This window comes from Solea solea, chromosome 1, assembly GCF_958295425.1.
Source record: "Solea solea chromosome 1, fSolSol10.1, whole genome shotgun sequence".
NCBI classification, from domain to species: domain Eukaryota; kingdom Metazoa; phylum Chordata; class Actinopteri; order Pleuronectiformes; family Soleidae; genus Solea; species Solea solea.
Genome location: NC_081134.1, coordinates 35,435,501 through 35,454,721, shown reverse-complemented (window position 1 = coordinate 35,454,721; position 19,221 = coordinate 35,435,501). Strand labels below are relative to the sequence as shown.

At 40.5% G+C, this 19,221-nt stretch overlaps 1 protein-coding gene across 2 annotated transcripts; it reads right to left on the bottom strand.

Moving 5' to 3' along the window:
- Positions 1 to 24: 24 nt before the first annotated feature.
- Positions 25 to 18,895, bottom strand: smchd1 (structural maintenance of chromosomes flexible hinge domain containing 1). Of its 2 annotated transcripts, XM_058631571.1 has the most exons (47): positions 18,548 to 18,894; positions 17,513 to 17,588; positions 17,150 to 17,308; positions 16,956 to 17,038; positions 16,724 to 16,857; positions 16,504 to 16,618; positions 16,057 to 16,176; positions 15,794 to 15,960; positions 15,627 to 15,711; positions 15,332 to 15,545; positions 15,137 to 15,245; positions 14,788 to 14,968; positions 13,929 to 14,123; positions 13,709 to 13,822; positions 13,384 to 13,490; positions 13,149 to 13,231; positions 12,888 to 13,001; positions 12,427 to 12,507; positions 12,216 to 12,335; positions 11,979 to 12,123; positions 11,320 to 11,422; positions 11,122 to 11,194; positions 10,751 to 10,890; positions 10,388 to 10,516; positions 10,045 to 10,272; positions 9,814 to 9,956; positions 9,479 to 9,564; positions 9,276 to 9,394; positions 8,377 to 8,538; positions 8,155 to 8,283; positions 7,935 to 8,014; positions 7,687 to 7,844; positions 7,278 to 7,384; positions 7,131 to 7,192; positions 6,139 to 6,226; positions 5,873 to 6,004; positions 5,642 to 5,791; positions 5,432 to 5,555; positions 4,426 to 4,548; positions 4,211 to 4,296; positions 3,777 to 3,899; positions 2,981 to 3,162; positions 1,713 to 1,822; positions 878 to 948; positions 634 to 802; positions 385 to 543; positions 25 to 287 (listed from the first exon to the last, which is right to left on the bottom strand). In XM_058631571.1, exons 1-47 carry the CDS (start codon positions 18,683 to 18,685, stop codon positions 214 to 216), a joined length of 5,850 nt encoding a protein of 1,949 aa, XP_058487554.1. In that variant the 5' UTR covers positions 18,686 to 18,894; the 3' UTR covers positions 25 to 213. The 2 variants fall into 2 exon arrangements, 1 of the variants encoding a protein (XP_058487554.1); XR_009240415.1 differs by lacking the exons at positions 25 to 287; positions 385 to 543; positions 1,713 to 1,822 and having other exon boundaries at positions 724 to 802; positions 18,548 to 18,895.
- Positions 18,896 to 19,221: the final 326 nt, after the last annotated feature.

Here is a 19,221-nt window from a genome sequence, read left to right as displayed (position 1 = left end):
GAAGCAATGACACAGACAGAGATCTCAGTAAATCAGTAATTCTTTTTATGGTTTTCTATATGGTAAAAAAAAATCTTAAAACACACAAATAAAAAACAAGTTCAACAATCCAGTTGAAATAAAAAGAATGTGAAATAAAATAAAATAAAATTGGTTTGGCTTTGATTGAACAGAGTTGTTGGATGTTGGATTCACCAATCCTGACGTGGATCTTTATTTAGCTCTTTTTCTATCAATGCCATGAGCCTCACCAGCTCCCCGTTTCGCTGGCCGTCCAGGTGTGGAATCTGAAGAGGACGGAGGAAATAAACAAAGACTATAAATCACAAACTATTCCGTTGCAACAACCTTGTTACCCATTCTCTCCAATGTCAACAAACATACCAAGATGCCTTTCAATCTCCGCCAGCTGCTTCTTCATCTTCACCATATCTTCCTCCTTTTTCTTTGTGTCGGAAGAGTTCATGATTTTTAAGTAGTCATTATGATCATTTTCTGCCACCTTACTCTTTTCCACAGCTGCCCGGTACTGACTGAGCAGTTCTATCAATGACAGAAAGTAACAGAGAGACACTGTAGCACAAGAAGGCGGAGCAAAATGAATCCAAACGACTTGATTATGAGAGACGGCACCTTTTTGTTCCTGAAGAATGTAGTATTGTGGGGGGTGTGGGGCTCCAAACACTGGGAATGAGTTTGTTGATGGGGCTTTGTTCTGCAAACCTCCAAACTTGCCCATGGAACTGATCCTGTCCCCCTGCCTGGTCAGTATGGTGGGACATTGAATCCCAGTCCGCACCACCTGTGAGTACATCACATTTAGAGGAACAGTAGTAATACGTATGGCATTCCTCTTTTAACAGCGTGCATCACTCACCGAGCGTCTGTAGTTGTTCCCAGAGTGCAGGTCATCAATCAGAATAGTGTCTCTGAGGATGTTTTTAAATACTGCAAAATAAGCACAAGAGGTACATTTGATCATTTCATGATTTTAACATGTTCCCCCTCACTGATCTTCTACCACTTTATCCTCCACGCGGGTCGCTAGTGCCAGTCCCATTTGACATAGGACAGATCGCCAGTGCATGGCAGGGCCACACAGAGACAAACAACCATTCACTCTCACTCTCTTTACATCACAGAACACGGGTGGTTAATCTACTGTCCTGAATTAGAAAGTATCATTTAGTGACTGAAATCCTTCATATGGATGTCACACCAACGTACCGAGCAAGGCAGCACTTGAAAATCCAGATTTTCTAAGGAGAACAAACAAGCTTCCAGCCACAAAGGGCACTGAGAATTGTGGCAAACATTGTCAATGGTAGACTTTAAGTTATTCTACCAGTTGTGTTACATTAAACAATAAATACTATATGAAAATACAGGAGCAGACCAAGCTTTGAAACATGGAAAAAAGACCCCCACAAAAAATACTTGAAATAAATGAAATGCAGTGAAAGAAAGAAAGAAAGAAAGAACACCGTTTGTCCAGTACAATAAGTGACAAAAAAAACCCTATAGTTGGATACCAGGTAGCACCAGTACCAGTTGTGTGTGTGTGTGTGTGTGTGTGTGTGTGTGTGTGGGGGGGGGGGGGGGGGATGTAAGCCATGAAGAAAATATCATAACAATAACAAACAGCATAAATCCTGTACTGCACTGTAGTGTAAATCTGTGCAGCGGGAGGGAATCCATTTAAGACAGCTCACCGATGTCACAGCTCTCCTTGTCCTGAAGGAAAATCAGGTGTTCTCTTGCGTGGACCGGGTTTCCAACGGAATTAAAGAGCATCCGGCCATTTCTTATGTGTGGCAATGTTCTGCAAGCAATTCAAGATTTTAGCGAAAATGACTGAGCATTGCGATGATATCTTATCTCCGACAGAAGCTAAATGAAGCAAGCTTTAAAAGGCTGACAGCGTTGTTGAAAAAAAGATCCTGTGTAGTTTCCATTAGTGATCACCTGCTGCCAACTTTTCTTTTACCAGGAGCCAAAGTTATACAACAGGACAAGAGCAATTCCATTCTTACTCAGCCCTACAGTTGCTACCATGTTGTGCAGTCACATAAGGATTCAACGTCATTGGTGTTCTTCTGAAGCTTATTCCTTGAGCAGCAGCTGTTAATTACTGATAACTTCCTTAGATGTGAGGGGAAATTTACCCACTACACTTTTTTTTTTTTTAGATTTGTGTATTCCTTTCCTTAAAGGAGGGTTTAGTAGCAGAAAATTAATATACTACTCATGTTTGTACGAGTGTTGAAAAGCTTTAAAATCATTATTGTAGCCTCACAATAAGCATTTGATATGAATTTTAGGTAAGCTGAGGTAATTTAAGAAGGTCGTCATCTTGCGTTGCGCTGTAGTGCGGTCCAAACGGACAAACCTGCCAGAAAATGTAATATGAAGTATAAGTTTAATGCAACAAGAATGATTTCCTTTCTTGTTTGTGAATGCCGCCATAGTTCCCTGACACACTTAGGAAAGGGAGGGCTGAGCAGAGGAGTTCTCTATTTATTCTATCATTGACTGTTTCTTACACACTGGACTTTTTAAAATTGATGTTTGGTCAATTTGGTCAAAAGGTGCACTGACGTCTTTTAAATTACTGCTGAACAATCTTTTGGACATTTTGTTATAGCCCAAATGTGTGTCAAAATACAGAGATATGTACAGATAAATACAGATGGAAATCATCTTTGTTTTACACAGTCATTTCACACAGCTATCACTTTAAATATCAATGAAAATGAGAGTAAATATGTAAAAGTGACCAATATCCAATCATATTGCAGTTACAATTTCAGTCAAAAATAATTGCACTTGGATATCGTAAACTATAATCACTCACACAATCAGGGAAGCTACACAGACCAAAGCGGATGGTGAAGGTAGCTGCAACCCAACTCCAAAACTAAATCTCTTACAGAATGGACAGACACTGAACTTTATTAAGAAGATAAGCCCAAACATTTACCTGCTCACTTGTGGCCTAAACATGCTCTCGAGGGCCATGACCTGCTGCCTGCCCCCAGTGTCTTTGTGGATCCGTTCAGCTGCCTCCAATGTTCTGGTGACGACACAATCCATGTCACCCCGAATGTGCCAGGAGATGACTCTAGCGGCAGCATCATCTTGCACATGGGCCAAGTGACCGATCTGCAGTCACAACATAAAGGATTATCAAAAAAAAAATATGTATGTATGCCTTTTTTCCCCCCACAATCAAATAACACATGAGGAGCCACAGTGACCTTTGACTAAGACTATATCCATACTAGGGCTGCAAGATTCATTCTTAAATACTTGTATTTTCGAATTTTCTGAAGCCAGCAAACTGTAAGCAAACTAGAGACCAGTACGCCCAGTGCACCAGAATGGTCATGGCATATACATTTATAGGCTTATCAGTATGGATGCACGAGGAGCTGAAACACTCGTCCGGATGCAGATCATTTCATCGGAAAATGCAGTGGAAACATTCACTGGGTAAAAAGTGGTGTGGATTAGTTTGGTTTCCACGATCCAAACACATGCAATGGTTTAGTTGGACACTCTTAATTTACCGTAGTGAACGAGAGAGACAGTGAATAGTTGAGTTTCTATGTGTTGGCCCTGCGATAGACTGGTGACCGATAATCTTAGGGGAGAGCACTTGTTCACCACTTTCACGTCTTTGCTGTTGTCTTTTCCCAGTCAGCTCCTAGTCACGGTTTCCTTGACTGACACTGAAAATGTTTAATATAAAAAGTCATTCTTTCCTATGACCTTACCTTTCCCAAAACATCCTGCTGCCCACTGAAGCTGTCTTGCACGGAGCAGACTCTATTCTGTCCTTGCAGAAGCGCTTCACTTTCATTAGTCTTCTCCATCAAGAGTGTGTCAATAGCAGCAATCTACAAAAGACGAAAATGAACAAACAAAAATACACATTTAACACGGTTGTGTTTTGTTTACTGTATGTGGTAAGTTAAACACTGAATAGCAGCACTTTGCCGAGGATGTGCTGGACAAATTGTCGACGCTCAGCACAGACTGTACTGCAAGAACACTTCCATTTGTCATCAGGTATTAAGCATTAAGATGTGATTTATCATAGCAAATTATTTGAATGCACATTTGGTAAATACGGTCATATAGTCATACATACAGTACATAATATTAAATACAAGCTCCAACATGACGTATGGAAAGAAGTGACACTCACAGACGGAGACTCTGGCATTCCCACATTTTTCTGGATCAGCTGATCTCTGATAACAACCGCTTTGTTAACTGCAGTGAGGTATTGTTCTGGTATGAGAGAAATCATTTCTATTACATACAAACAAAGACATTCACATGCGGGAAACATGCTACACAGGCATGGAAATGCATCATAGGAGTTTCTCTTCAATTGATGCCAAGACATTGAAATCCTACTTCTGAGCATTTCAAGGAGTCCCTTATAATCATCAAATACTTCTTTCAGCTTCTCTACAGCGAGACTGAGATCTTCTTTCTTCTTCAGCAGTCCAGACATCTTCTGTTGGTTCACCGCATCTACTGTAAAAGAGAAACAATATGAAACACAAATATTAAGATGGTTAGTTTTAGCAGAGAAGAAGTGCAGACAGGTGAAGTCAGAAGAGCCTCATCCTTCAGCTGTGAATTATCTTTCACTTATGTGAATATCCCACAATCATCAAACCCGACCTCATAACAACAAAACGATCTGTAGCAGTTCTATGTGTCTGTAGATTTGCTGGTCTCACAAGTGGTTAATGCTCAATCATGGAGAGTTTGCGTAACCTTGGAAGGAAGAGGACACGACAACCGATAAAATCAGCAGGATCTGCTGCAGCGTGGTGGGGAATTTATAAATGTGTTGTATAACTTCTTAAGTAGTAACTCCAACAATACATAAAGGCTTATGTTTGATTGTCGCCTGGCGGTACCAACACCACATAGAAGGCAATCCAGGCTCTTTTGGTTTGTCGTTCAAAGCCGGTGGAGCGCTACCAGACCAGGGGCGTCCCTGTCTATCTTCAAGAAGCTCTTGAAGACCTAGCTCTTCCAAGAGCATCTTCTGGCCTAGCACTAACCCTACCCCCTCCACTGCACTTGGATCCACATCTCCACTCTCTCCCTCTGTCAGTCCACTGTTCCTATCTAGTGGATTTCTTTCCAAGACTACTTCTATGTAGCGTATTCCTCTTTTGTAAGTCGCTTTGGACAGAAGTGTCTTCTAAGTGCTGAAATGGAAATACATGAAGACGTCAATAAACAACTTCCAGTTCACACACAAGGGGGATATATGAAATATCAGGTTCAGCCAAATCTGTTTTTTTAGGTATAGTATAAAAAGTATTAAAAAAGTATTGTTCAATTTTAGATTGTCAATTGAATATGGAAAGATGTTATTTAAAAAATAATAATAATTTCAAACCATAAAAATGGAAGGTGAGCTTGAAAGGAGCCAAAGGCGTGGGAATCGCAGGCACTTCCGGGTTGAAGAGGAGAGTGTACTGACTGCCGTTCTCACCGGGGCTATTCTCCATGATGGACAACCTCTGTGAAACAGTAAAAGTACCATTATCATAAGTAGGGGCCTTTCAGTGCAAACATAAATCCTGTTCTATGTGGAGGAGATACTCACTCTGATGTGGACCTCTCCTTTCACCATATTCATGTGATATCTATTAAGTTTTCCATCAAACAGAGGGGTACTTTTGCTGCTATCATCACTTGCTATTGAGACAACCACCCTCCCCTGCAGGTCCTGTCCAGCTGGGTTTTCATAGGAGTCCTGAAATCGACAACTCAGTTGAGCCAAGCACAGATTTAAAATCCATATATGCAAGTGATAAGCTCAGACTGACAGACTCACCATGATCCTCAGAGTCAAATTGTTCACCAATGTGCGACTGGCAACGTCTGTGCTGCAGGAAACAACTGGGGCCGGTGGCTGGACGGTGGGTCCCAGTCTGACAGGCTGATTGGCCACCACATTTATGGGTATCTGCGATACAGCATCATTACCTTCATAGCAACTTTATCATTAAACAGACAAACTACAACAATGTTTCCCTGTGCTCTGAGTGTTTGAAAAGTGTCTAGAAGTGCAGCATTTTACTGACTTCACTTCCAACCAACCTGATCACTGTGCAGGTTTTCTGTCTGGCCGACATGCAGAGAAAACTGGATGGTGCACTTTCCGGTACGTGTTGGGATTACTTTATCTCTGCAATAAAACACATACACAAATACCCCATTATTTTTATTATTGTTGTTATTGTTGTTATTGTTATTATTGCTTTACATCCTGCAGATGAGGGTCTGTGACATGTTCGCAGCATGACCTGATTTACGGCATGCTGATTACTGGTTAATCAGAGACAAGGAGAGGGTGATGGCCATGGAGACCAGAACAAAAACACAGCAGCAGTTCATCAGAGAGGAGAAGGATAAAAGACAAATACAACATGGATGTGAATTTCGTCGCTTTGTCACTTTTCACTTGCCTTCTTGTGACAAAATGTGTTTTCATGATGAGACAAACTAGATGGACCTCATGTAGTGTGAACTCGAGCATGGATACCAGTGGCGGCCCGTCCATAGAGGGCACTAGGGTGCCGCCCCAGTCCCAGTATCATCTAAAATAATTTATAAAAATTTGGAAAATTTAAATAAACTACACATTATACAGTCCGTGACTACCGTGTGTAATCTGCATTCAAGTGCAGTTTAAAAATGTTTATTTTGGTTCGTGTAGTGCTTTTTGTAGTGCCCAAATATTTTTATTACCAGCAGCCACTGATGGATAACCGACCTGCGCCAGTCGGGACCTGATGAGTCAGGCCGGGTTTGGACAAAAAAATAAAATAAATCGAGAAATGATCGTCAGCCATTGAGATTTTTATGCAAGACGCCCTTTCTGTGGGTGGAGTCCTGGTGGGACCTCAAACTGGCAACCCTTCAGTTACAAGCCATGTTCCCTTCCTGCTTGGCTAGCAGTAAGGCTCAGACAAACAAAATAGAAGAGGCGTGCCGGTTTCGTCAATATTGTCTTAGGTTTACACACAGAAACGCGGCCTGTGCTGCACTCTAGTGTGAACTCACAGCAACTGCAACAGAAAGGATCTTACCTAAAGTGGAAACAGTTTGTCCTGTCATTTTTCATGGGCACACTACACTTGAGCTCAGTGGCCTGGAAAAAAGAAGAAATCAGCAGGTTTAAAATACCACAAACAAACATCATTGACAGACTCTATTTGTGATAATAAGTCCCTCACATTGTGATGTTCTGATGGCTCTCCCTCCCACAGAAACATGGACACAGCAGCTGGGTTAAAAGTTGTCATTGGGATTCCTTCATCTGACATCACAGTCACCAAGAACACTGAAAGCACACACACAGCTGACCTTAGTTCACTGAAAACAGGATAAACCCATATCTATCCTCTGTCGCTTGCACAGAGACATTTCCAATTAAATCTCTGGCCAAAGGTTTCAGTTGTCTCCATAGTAACCACACACATCCAGCTCTTTCACTTATCCCCTTATTAGGCAGTCCTAATTGTTATATACATCTGTCCACTTTTGTTTGTATCCACATCTGTGCTATTAATTGTTCAAGAGAGTATAAACTAGTCACAGTGAAACAAACTGGTTTGTGTAAGAGAAGAAATCAGAGGTGGAGACCTGGGAAGGTGCCTCCAGCACGAATCTTGGCTGCGGTGTCATACTCCACTAACAGCTTCACTGGTTTGTTGGGATCCGGTAAAACTGTGAGATCCACTGATGGACCGGGAATGGGTTTGTTGTTGAAGGAACCTCTAAAGTCCAGCTGATAGGAGCCCCTAGTGGACAAACAGGGTAACAACACTGGTAACTGTGACATGAAGGAAAAAGCTTTTTTTTTATACTTATACATAATAGTGCTCACTCACTTTGGTCCGCTCACACTATCTACAGTGAAAGAGACTTTTCCTTCTGAATTCACTGGTTGTGAGGTAACTGGTGTCGTCACCTAAAAACAGCAGTAAGATCCCATGATAGTTTAGTGTCATTATAATGTAGAACTCAGTAGATTCTGTGACTGTGAGTGACATTATATATTAGAGTAAATGAACGGGACTTGTAAGTGTTTGTATTCATTGTCAAGTTAACCTTCAGTGCTGGCAGTGAAGACCTCAATTCCACCACAACCCTCTTGTCTGAAGAGGTGTTCCCCCACTTGTCAAAGAGTTGGACAACAAACGGTGTGGGGATACTATGGTCATTTACCACCTGCAAAGGCTTGGACATAAAAAAAGGATACGCTTTAATGGTTAGTTAACACAAAACGTGCTATATAATGGAACTGTAAGCTTACGAAAAACACTTTCTTACCTCCTTAGGCCCACTGACAAGTTTAAGCTGTGAAGGATCTCCAGCAGTTACTTTAATTATCACATTTGCCATGTAGCTCGAGTATTTGAAGCGCATCTCTCGGATGCCAGGTGTCCCAGTCTGGAAACGTATTCCTTCCACCTGGATAGACCTACTGCTCTCCTGATTTTAACAGAGAGAGAGAGAGAGAGAGAGATAGTGTGTGACATCAATTTTCTGTTCTTTAACAGATTCCAGACTTGAGCCTGCCCCACACTAGACGATAATTGGCCAGATTTCGGTCCCGATCTGGTGTGAGGGGTTAGAAGAATTCTAATGGCATCGGATGCATCAGAGTCTTTCAATTTCCATTTTAAATAGTACGTACTGTATTAACAAGCTAAGTAGATTCCGTCTTCTCAGCCATGACTTAATCCGCAGGTTTTTAAACAATTAAAGTGTGTGGTTTTCAAAAACTGGTTGAAAACTAAACATTTTATTGTTACTTGTTTGGCAAATAACAAGCTGAATTCACCCTTTTATACCCAAATTTGAGCCGACTCACCGATCCTCTTCCCTGAGAAGTCAGAAATTAATCAACCACAAAATCTAATTTTTCTGTTCAGGAATGCAAGAAAATAACTCAAATTTGACATCATAAAGAAATAATAATGTGCTTCACAATGTTTTCAGTTTTTTGTGTATAACAGTAAATTAGAAAAGTCATAAATACAAACATAATTTCGGTTAAAGAGCTTCTACATACTGGTGTATTAACCATTACAGAAATGTAAAAAAAAAAAAATTGTACTGAGAATTAAAAATGCTGTTAATTTAGGGCAGCTGTGGCTTTGGGTGTTGGTGTACTAAATTTGTTAAGCACATTTTTAAAACATTATTCATTGAAATTCCATTCCCACCTGCCATTTGAAGGTGACATCAGATTTGTCCAGTCCCTCAGCTTCCACAGTCATGTGGTTGACACATGCGGGCGTTAATGTCTTGGTTGGATTTTTATACTGGTCCACAAGTTCCAAGTCTGAAGATAGGAGAAATGCTGTGTCTTTTAGGAAATCTACAATTCTTTTTTTTTTCACTTTCGTGTCGTCAGTTTCATACTCACTGAGGTTTTCAGATACAGTTTCACCCAGCTTCACTGGGTTTTGGAGCTCCGTTGCTTTGAGGCTTTCTGGATCATCTGGATGAGGTCTGAGAATGAAACAAGCAAGGATGCAAACACTCTCACAGGAAATAGATACACAACTTGATTTGTGAGCTTCAGAGATGGTAGTATCAAGATATAATGAACAGAACCAGGTGAGCAGTTTCCCGGTTTCTGTATTGACCTTCTTCGCCAATACTTTAGTGGGGGTACAATAAGGCAAATTTCCCCAAACTAATTTTTCCTTTAAATTTTTCAAACACTGCATCAAGGCTCTGAGTTGGGCGTGTACTTACACTATCGTAAAAGAGACAGACACACTCTCTTCCTGATAGGACACCAGGCAGAACTGCTCATCTTGCACCTGCTTGGACACTTGTACAACAGGAAGCTTCCCCTGTGCAACATCTTTCAGATTAAGAGTTCTTGTCCAGTTGACCTAAAACAAAATTAAAAAAAACATTCATAACTTGGTTCTTGTGGTTTGCCGACTGAGTACAGCAATGCATTGCATGCGTAAGACACACCTTGATCTTAGAGGCTATTTCATCAGTGAGAAGAACCTGCCTGCCAGCCTCATCATACAGCTTATAGACCAGTTTCTCCAGTGAGCCTCCAGCCAGCCACTCGATCTTTTCCTTGTCCTTCAGCTCTAGATTCTCATCACCTTGACTAGACCAGAGCTTGATCAGGACCACTCTTTTACTGGGTATCACCTTCAACTGCACCAAGACTTTTGCTACGGTTTTTGAATTCTAGTGACGTAGAAAACAAACAAGTGACGTTGAAAATAGATGATACTACACTTTTATTAGAGAACGTTACATTACACAGAAAACTTAAAATAGAGTTGTTGTTTTTTTTACTTACAAGTATCTCAAACACAACTCTTAGCATGTGTGGTTCTCCTGTGGTAAATTTAAGTTCTATGGGTTTTGTCACAAGCTGGCCTGCTCCTGTGCGACTGCAGTCAATTGCTGCAGGAGGAAGGCCATCAACCTACAAATCCACACAGAAAAGAATAAGGATAAAACCAATGAAACAGAGACTGAATACTTACGATTTCATAAAATGATACCAGTCACAATTTGCACAATAATAGAAAATCAACATGATGAACTTATCATGAGTCCATGCAATTGCAATGAGCAACGACATCATAATATTGTCCGATCCCTAAACCTCACAACCACTAAAAGATAAACCCTAATCCCAGCATCAATGCACCCATACCTTGCATCGAACGGTTTGCTTGGAGTGAGCGGTGATGTTTCCAGCCTCATCATGAATTTCAACATCAAACCTGGCAGGGTTTCCATTCTCTAATATGAAGAAGTTTCCTTCTCCCTTCACATGGAGGGTGTGTGGGTTACCTGGAAATCATGACAATCGATTGGCGAGTCATTTATGCGTTCCCTCAGCAGTCAAAGCTTTTCCCATTAAACTGATCAATCTTTTAGTTTTACACAGTATAATAAACAAAAACTCCAATCAACACAACTGGCATTTAGTTGTTAAAGTTACTGTGAATCAAGGATGAATCTTCCTATGAATATCTCTCAGCTATTTTATTATTATAAATCAACAACATTTATTTTTCTTACCAGGCAGAAGGCTGATCTTGGTTGTCTGTGTGTCTTTTTTCAGGCCAGGCAGGGTCACTTTTAGATCATACGTCTGCAAAAGAAAACACAGGATGAAGTGGTGAACGGCTGATGAAGAGAATCTCTTTCTTGTAAAAATGAATGTTATGAGGTTATGACTACTGCATCAGCATAGCTAAGGTCTTTCACAAGTCTGACCTGGGATTGTTGGTAATTCAGGACTTTTCCTTTTGCTTTGACACCTCTGATGATCAACTTTTTCCCGCAGCTGTCCACAGTCTCATAACTCAGAGCCAGGTCACTAAAAATGACAATGATAACGATCCATCAACTGCAAAATGTAGCAAATGAATCACCTCAACAACAACACTATATTGCAAAGTAATTGGCTGAGTTTGTATTTTTGGTTTTCTTGATGAAAGCAAACTCGACAAAGCTGGAGATTTAAAACAACAGAAAGTAAAGCTGCACAATTGATCACAAAAATAATCAAAATATTAATAAGAGCAGGGCCACACAGCAGCGCAGAGGCTTGCACTGTTGCCTTGCAGTAAAAAGCAGCCTGATCCCTCTGAGAGTGTGTGCATGGGTTTCCTCCCACAGTCCAAAAATATGTAGGGGTTAACTGGACACTATAAATCACTAAATCCTCATTATCTGCAATATCCACATAAAAAGCTACTGCAATTATTTGAATAAGATAAAGTCATTTTGCACTTACTCCTGACACTCCTTGCACATGGTTTTGTTTTATTACTTTGGTTGTATTGTACCATAAAATACATTTCATAACCACTCCAAAAAAAAAAAAAAAAATACCACAATGCAGCTTATGAACATGAAGTGAAGTGACCCACCTGCATGCAAGTAAAGGTTTGAGACCAGAAGGAGGCATCGCTGAGTTTCCATATGCATCTTTTAGCTGCAGAGGAATGTCGAAAGGCACCCCTACATGAAGAGTGGAGCTCACTCCATCCATAACAAAAGCCTCAGCACTACCCTCTAAGCAGGAAAAAAGGCAGCAGAGGACACGGTGGGTTAGGAAATAGAGAAATGATAAGGAAAAACAACAAAACACTCAGTGCTCACTGTACCTGTGATTTTAAAATGGAGTTTGTAGCTTGGAAGTTCTCTGCCTCCAAACACTGTGTCGCTGGTTTCATTTATGATGGTGGTAAGATACAGGGTATAACTCCCCGGGTTAGTCAGTTTCTCTGTTTGCAAAATTGATATCAATATTATGATCAACCCATTCAAAAAGTAACCATGATTGGCAAGAAAATGACAAACAAATAAGAAACTTACCAATCTTTCTAAACCCGAAACCCCACTTGGCTGAATGCTGGGCAGCAAGACTGACAATCTCTTCATCATTTCCAGCACCTACTGTACATGTTACAGTCAAATGGAAGAGGAAAAAAAAGACACAAGGTCATGAAAAGTAGAAAACGGAAGTCAAAATAAAATAGGCATAAACTCTTTTTCACTTTTCGTACAACGAAAAATCCTTAACGAATGTTCGGTTTTGCTGGATCGCTACATGTTTTTTGTAACTTTATTTCCAGATTTATTGCCAGACTCTACCCCGTACCTTACCATGTTACTCTGGTACCCCAAAGGAAAGGGTACCACAGTACAGCTGGGGTTATTTTAAAAACGGTTCCACTCTGGAAACACAGCTATAGTTTGCTGCCTGGGACTGACTCCATTTTACTTCTGGGAAACCAACTTGTCAGTGAACTCAGGCGATTGTTGTACTTAGTTACCGTGCTGAACTAGCGTTAGCTTGATGCTCAGTTTGATCACAGTCTTCTGGTCCACTAGTGGCATCCTTGACATGGAGTCTCCTTTCTTGTTTAGAATTTTGACTGTGAGTGCTCCTGAAATATCAAAGTAAAAACTGAATCAAACATGGCATTCCATATAATCCGTAATATTTTTTTTTTAAATACATTTTTCAGTGTTATAACGTTCTGATGGAAAGCAATGACTTGTGTCTTGTGCTGTGCAGTCAAAAAACATTTTACCTAAAGGAGTCCCAGCGGGACGAACACCATTCTGTGGCCAAGGGTTACCATCCGGCCAGTCCACTTGTAGCAATTCTGGTAGCCTGAAACAGCAACACAAATAAAATTCATGCACAGCGCAAATAGCGGAGCCGATTGTGCTGTGTAAAGGTGCACACGGTGGTCTTGCTTTGTGTTATGAAAGCACTGCAGGTGCTTAGAGTGTGCAGAACATTTCCCCAAGCTGATTACTCACTTGTTCAAGTCATTTTCAATGGTTTTCTCGATGCCTTCGTCAGTAGCCGTTCTGTCAATCTTTGAGATGGGGATGATTTTGGTCCTGTTGTAAAGTGCTTTGGGTTCCTAGGGAGTCATTGATAAGTCAATCTCAAGTAAAACACTAAATATAAATAGGAGTCAAAACAAAGCAGCTTTCCTGCTTTGTTAAAACCTAATAAATTGTAAACAACATATACAGCAAATCAAAATGTGTCGGTTGTTTTAAATTGACAGACACAAAATAGAACGTTCACAAGCGCACTACCCTCATTTAAACACACATTTCCACATTCATTCCTTACCAGGGAAATCTCGACTTGTCCTCCCGTGGCAAAGACATCTTTGTCATGATCTCCATAGAGCAAAAACTGTATTATAGTACCATGCATAATGGGCTGCGTTTTCTGAGACTTCACCTGCACGAATAATCATTGATATACTGTATATTAGAATAACGGCAATGCACATTCATTATGTATGCATATACAGTCATAAAAACAAAACCAACAAAAAGATGCTCACACGTTTGCCACGTTTGTATGTTCTTCCATCCAATTCAATGGCAGTGAACTTTGCCCAGGGATGCTGCATTTTCTTAGTGGGCACATCATTTCGCGTGATGATTCCCGAGAAGCCCAGGAACTTCACTTGCTTGTCCCACTTCTCGTGACAGTACTGTAACCACTGCAGAAACTGCCTCTCAACGTTTCTTTGTTCCTGTGGAAATGTATCCTCTTTAACTCAAACAGCATTAAAAGATGTTTGACCACTAAAGGGAGGAAATGGCGTGTTTCCATCAAGTGGAACAGTTCGGTACAGTATTTTTTGTGTGTTTCCATTAGCAATAGTACCAAAACAACTGGCCCCAACTATTCAATTTTTCCGTTCCCGTCCCTTTTGGGGCACCAGAGTAATGGTACGGTATGGGTGGAGCTAGACCCACGACAGTCAGCTGATTCTGCGACAGAAAAGCTTCACTCCCTTGCAACTGGTGTTTCTTCAACGCCCGCAGTCCATTCTCATACAACAGAGAGACAAACAGCCACAAATCAAGCAGAAAAAAACCCCAGCTGCTCAGTTGTTGTTCATTGACGTTGTACCGGTACAACGTCAATGAGCCATTGGGCACAGCGGACATTGAAACCCAAGCCTGACCAAGGCTTTACTGCTCCGTACTATACCAAACCAAACAGTACCAAGATGGAAACACAGCTAAAAAGGCTATTGACTATTAGACACACAGCTTCATCAATTTGAATTGGTTTACCTTGACTTAATGCTTGACGCATATTTTAGATTAGGCCAAACATTTAAAAAAAATCAAACCTCGTTGCTGTAATCGAAGAGAATAATAGACAGAAATAAGTAGGTTTATGCTCACCTGTCCATTCAAAACACGTGTTAGGATCGTGTCCGCGCTCTTCACTTTCTGCTCCAGGTCAATGAAGGTGAGCTTGTTTGTGCTGACCTGGAATTTGTCGTTAGCAAACAGTACCCCCGAAAACCGACCGTAACACTCTTCAGGCACCTTTGATCCTCTTGTCCAGGAACACCAGTCAAACCTGTCACAAATGGACAGCAACCATTTAGAATATCCAACCAATCAACCGACTGCCTAGCCATTCCATTTAAACTTTCTTTTTAACTTTTAATAAACTTTCACTAATACTGAAATAAGATGCCTTATATTCTTCTATGATTCAAATTGAAGAAAAAAAAACCGCATTTACTCAGAGACTGTGGTGTAAGGTATGAGCCGTCCATTCCAGAAACACTCAAAGATTTGCCTCTTTACTCTCGTCTGATATCGGATTTCGACCTCGTTTTCATCATCTTCCTCTTTGTGAGGTCCAAAAAAAAAAGAACCATGATGAAATTCATTTAGACCAAGTCATAGTATGTTTAGTTTTTTAAAGGTTAATTACCTTGCACGGTGTATGGGTCTTTAGGGTAAGTCTCCCTGTCATAAAGGAAGGGATGATACCGAATAAGTCCCTCCACTCTGCCACCATCTGGAGTGGTGGCTTTGAACTCAAATGTGTCTGCAGCAGCATTTATGTACAGAGTCTGCATGTCATTGTCAATTTCCCTGAGATTTACAGCACGAGGAAATTTGGGAGGCTTTTCCTGCATGTTGACCTGATGTAGAAGGGAACAGTAAGAATTTCTTAACCAGGACACAGAAGAAGACGATCAGCTGTTCAAGACCACCGGTTTTACCTGAATATCAATTTTTGAGAGATTATCCAGGTTGGTATTCATATCATTTCCACTGGCTCCGTGGATGTAGTAGTGATATGTGTGACTGAAAAAAGAAATCAAAATCAAAATCAAACCACTTGGGGACTTTGGATTATATTTGGAATCATGTGGATGAGTTAATTTACGCTAGATCTCTGGTCCACTGTTGGAAACTGCCTTTCAAATAGGTCAAATGTTCAGGTGGGATTCCCGTGATCACTACGGCTGTAAAGCTTTCCTTCCCACACTCCTCAGCGATCACTGTGCGGATGGAACGGTCATTGCTATTAACCACATGCGAGGAGTCACCAGGCTGCAAGAGAAAGACGAAATACCACAGAACAAATAACTATATCAGTTAAAGTTACAATTGGAAATAAAAGAAATTCATCAGAAAAGAGGCCTTTACCTTCCTGTTCTTGATGATCCCTCCGTAAACATCCTCTTTGTTCTTTTCTTTTCTCTCAAATTCTTCCTTTGACAAAACCAATTCGTGAACATCTGGGGAGCGTGCTGGTTTACTTATCATCTAAATGAACAAAAGAAATGGCCACATTTGTCATTATTCCTGCTGAAGGGTAATTGAAACAGAAAACAGCACAGTGTGAGCCACTTTATTCATTGAAATGGGAACATTACATGGACATGGATTCTTTCATTTGAAACAAAGAATAACACAAATGTCACGGTCTTTCCACAGTTGATCTGATCGGTTACTCTCAACACGATAAAGTCCTTGCAACCGAAATAATTAGTGCCGATATCATTCGCCGGTTTTAGTGTAGTAAAATATCAGGGTCTATTCATTTCAGACAATAAGTGGTGCGAGATGCAGAGAATGTTCTCCAACACTTACCCTGACTGAGTCACCAATGTAGAAAACAGCTTGTTTTCCTCCAACTCCAAAGTAGGATATATCACTGTTGAGACTTCGAGGGACAGGATCAGGACGAAGATACTCCTCTTGCTGACTGTGGTTAGGAAAAACAAGAGAAGACAGAAAGCTCATGTATCATACTGCACGCATAGCTTTGACAGTCACGTGTCACTGGAATTTGCAAGTCAAGTACACCAACTTTGCAAGTGTGCTCTTTGCTCGGGTAAATTTAGAGAGTCTGTACACGGCCCAATTTTTGAGCTGCTTAGAAGTCATCCCACGTCCGTTATCCAGGACAACGACGGCAGGTTTCCCAAGACTTTCATCAAAAAGCTGAAAAGAGAGATGTTTTACAGGTGAAGGATTGATCTCTCTCTCTCTCTCTGAACATGACAATAGTAAAAAGGTCAAGATAAAAATCCACAACAAACCATTCTTATTTCTATGCTCCTTATTCCTGTGTTTTTAGCGGTGGCTGACAAAGCGTTGTCGATGAGCTCAGCAAGTGCATAGGCTACGAAAAACAAAAGTGACAGATTATGTTATCAGATATGCTCTCTATTCATCTCAAGCAATCAAAGACGAGTCATCAATAACTTGTTTTTAAAATGATGTTAGCACTTACGTAAAGGTTTCTTGCCCTCGCTAGCGTAGTACTCATGAATGCCACTCTGGATCAACGTTTCAAAATGTGGCGTAAATTTGATATGCTCCTCCACTGCCGCCGGCAAAGGTTGGTTCTCATTGTGCAGCAAGTAAAGGGTAATACCATCCTGAAGCTCTGCTACAATTTATAAAAAGAACCAACACACACTGTTTAACTGTTAACTGTTTAACTGAGAGGCAACTATGAACAAAGTCACAAAGACTTAGAATAAATGAGGACATCTTCCAGTACTAACAAAATACTGTTAAAAATAAATCTGTTTTATTATCTTTTCTGTAATATACCGAAAGATTTGTGTACAACAAGAGCCGATTTACTCACCAAACTTGTCAAAATCCAGGACTGTTCTGTCTGTTGTGACCAGCACAAATATCTCATGTTGATGGATTGAAAATATCTATGCAAAAAAGTCAAAAGTGAGAACTAGATTAGTAGATTTAGAGATCTTAAACCCTGTCCACTCTGTTGCAATGTCCCTGTCCGAGTACCTAGAGCATGCAAAGTCAACATATACGATCCATGCGGTCACAAATCCTTCGATTGAATTATTTTGTTTACATTCATAAAAAAAGTAAACATAAAGCGAAACCATTTAACACAAATGTACCATTAACTGAAAAGGGAATAGGCTAAAGCATGTTATTTTGCCTATCCTGTACAATACATGGAAAAAACAAGAAAATCAGAAATGAAGAGAAAATGCATATAACATTACACTTACAACTATAGTACTACACTACAATTCACTAGGGCTGTAAAGTCCTGGTCGACTGGTCGATTTCTAAGTTCTGGAGTTCTGCAGTACCACGAGTGGCCACCATGACAAAATTGTCTTCAAGGCAGAGGGGGCGGGGCTCTATTCAGTTCTTATAATACATCCATATGTGAAGGAGGTGGTGATACTGTGATAAGTAAGCTGGTGTGCCTTCCAGCATGGTGTAAACATTAACTAGAATAAATAGTTCAGAACGGTTAGAACTGTCTATGAACTTTACTTGACATAACAAATAGCACACAAACAATAACCGTATTCATATATTATTTATTAACCACTAAAGCCCTATTTTATACTTTCTCAAATACATATACATTTACACAAAATCGCAGATCTACAAGCTTACAATTCGCAGATTTTCCACAGGTTTTTGTGAGCTGAAGTCCCATAATCCCGCAACAAAAAGCCACTTAGTGGTCTAAATGTGGTATCTGTGGCACCGCTCTGTTTAACTGATTGATGGGTGAAATGATTTCACTCTGATTTAAGACATACAACTCTGGTTTAAGACGTACTAATACTTCCAGACCTCCCTCGTAAACGGATAAATATGAAATATAAAAAAAAGTAGGAAAACTTGCCTTCCGCAGACCTCTGAGAAAGTCGTTATAGTCCAAGCCGCTGGTTTCAAACTGTTTTTTGGAAACCGAATTTGAGCGAAAGTCGTGAACATGGATCCTCCTCCGGGAGAGGAGACGCTGCGCGCCCGGATTGGACATCTTCTTTTCGACACAAGTGTTGTACTTCAGTCGACTTTCTTCTTAACCTCTTCCTCTATCGACGACAGGGGTCGAGGATGGACCTGCGAATGTGGTGGGCGGAGACAAGTAATTTGTTAGTAAAATTAACGTACGTACTTTTCTTATTTACATGTTCGGGAGGCTGGCGTGAATTTCGTGGGAGGGGTGTGTGTTTGTGTTTGTGTGTGTGTGAAAAATGTGTGACCGTGCTACGTTCGCTGTCTGTCGTTTAAACTGTGATAACAACTGTGCATGTGTCGTAATGTTGCTGCTGGTCGGCGGCAGAGTATGATATTTCTCCCATTAGAGACACATTTAACATAACTGTATTTGATTTGATGTTAAGAACTTGATAATACCGGCAATTAAATCAGGAATGTCCACGACACAATTGCAGTTCAATATATATGTGAGATGTTTTAGATGTATTGGAGTGGAATTATGACTAGTCAGCATTAGCTACCTCAAACTGGAACTACGGATGATCAGAATTCAGCTGCAGATATATCTTCAAC

Excerpts from the sequence above, each read along its gene's own strand:
- smchd1 (XM_058631571.1), bottom strand. The coding sequence starts at position 18,685 with ATGTCCAATCCGGGCGCGCAGCGTCTCCTCTCCCGGAGGAGGATCCAT. Across the intron at positions 16,177-16,503 it reads ACATTGGTGACTCAGTCAGG|ATGATAAGTAAACCAGCACG; the intron begins GTAAGTGTTGGA and ends TTGTTCATTTAG. Across the intron at positions 15,546-15,626 it reads TCTCAAAAATTGATATTCAG|GTCAACATGCAGGAAAAGCC; the intron begins GTAAAACCGGTG and ends CTTCTACATCAG.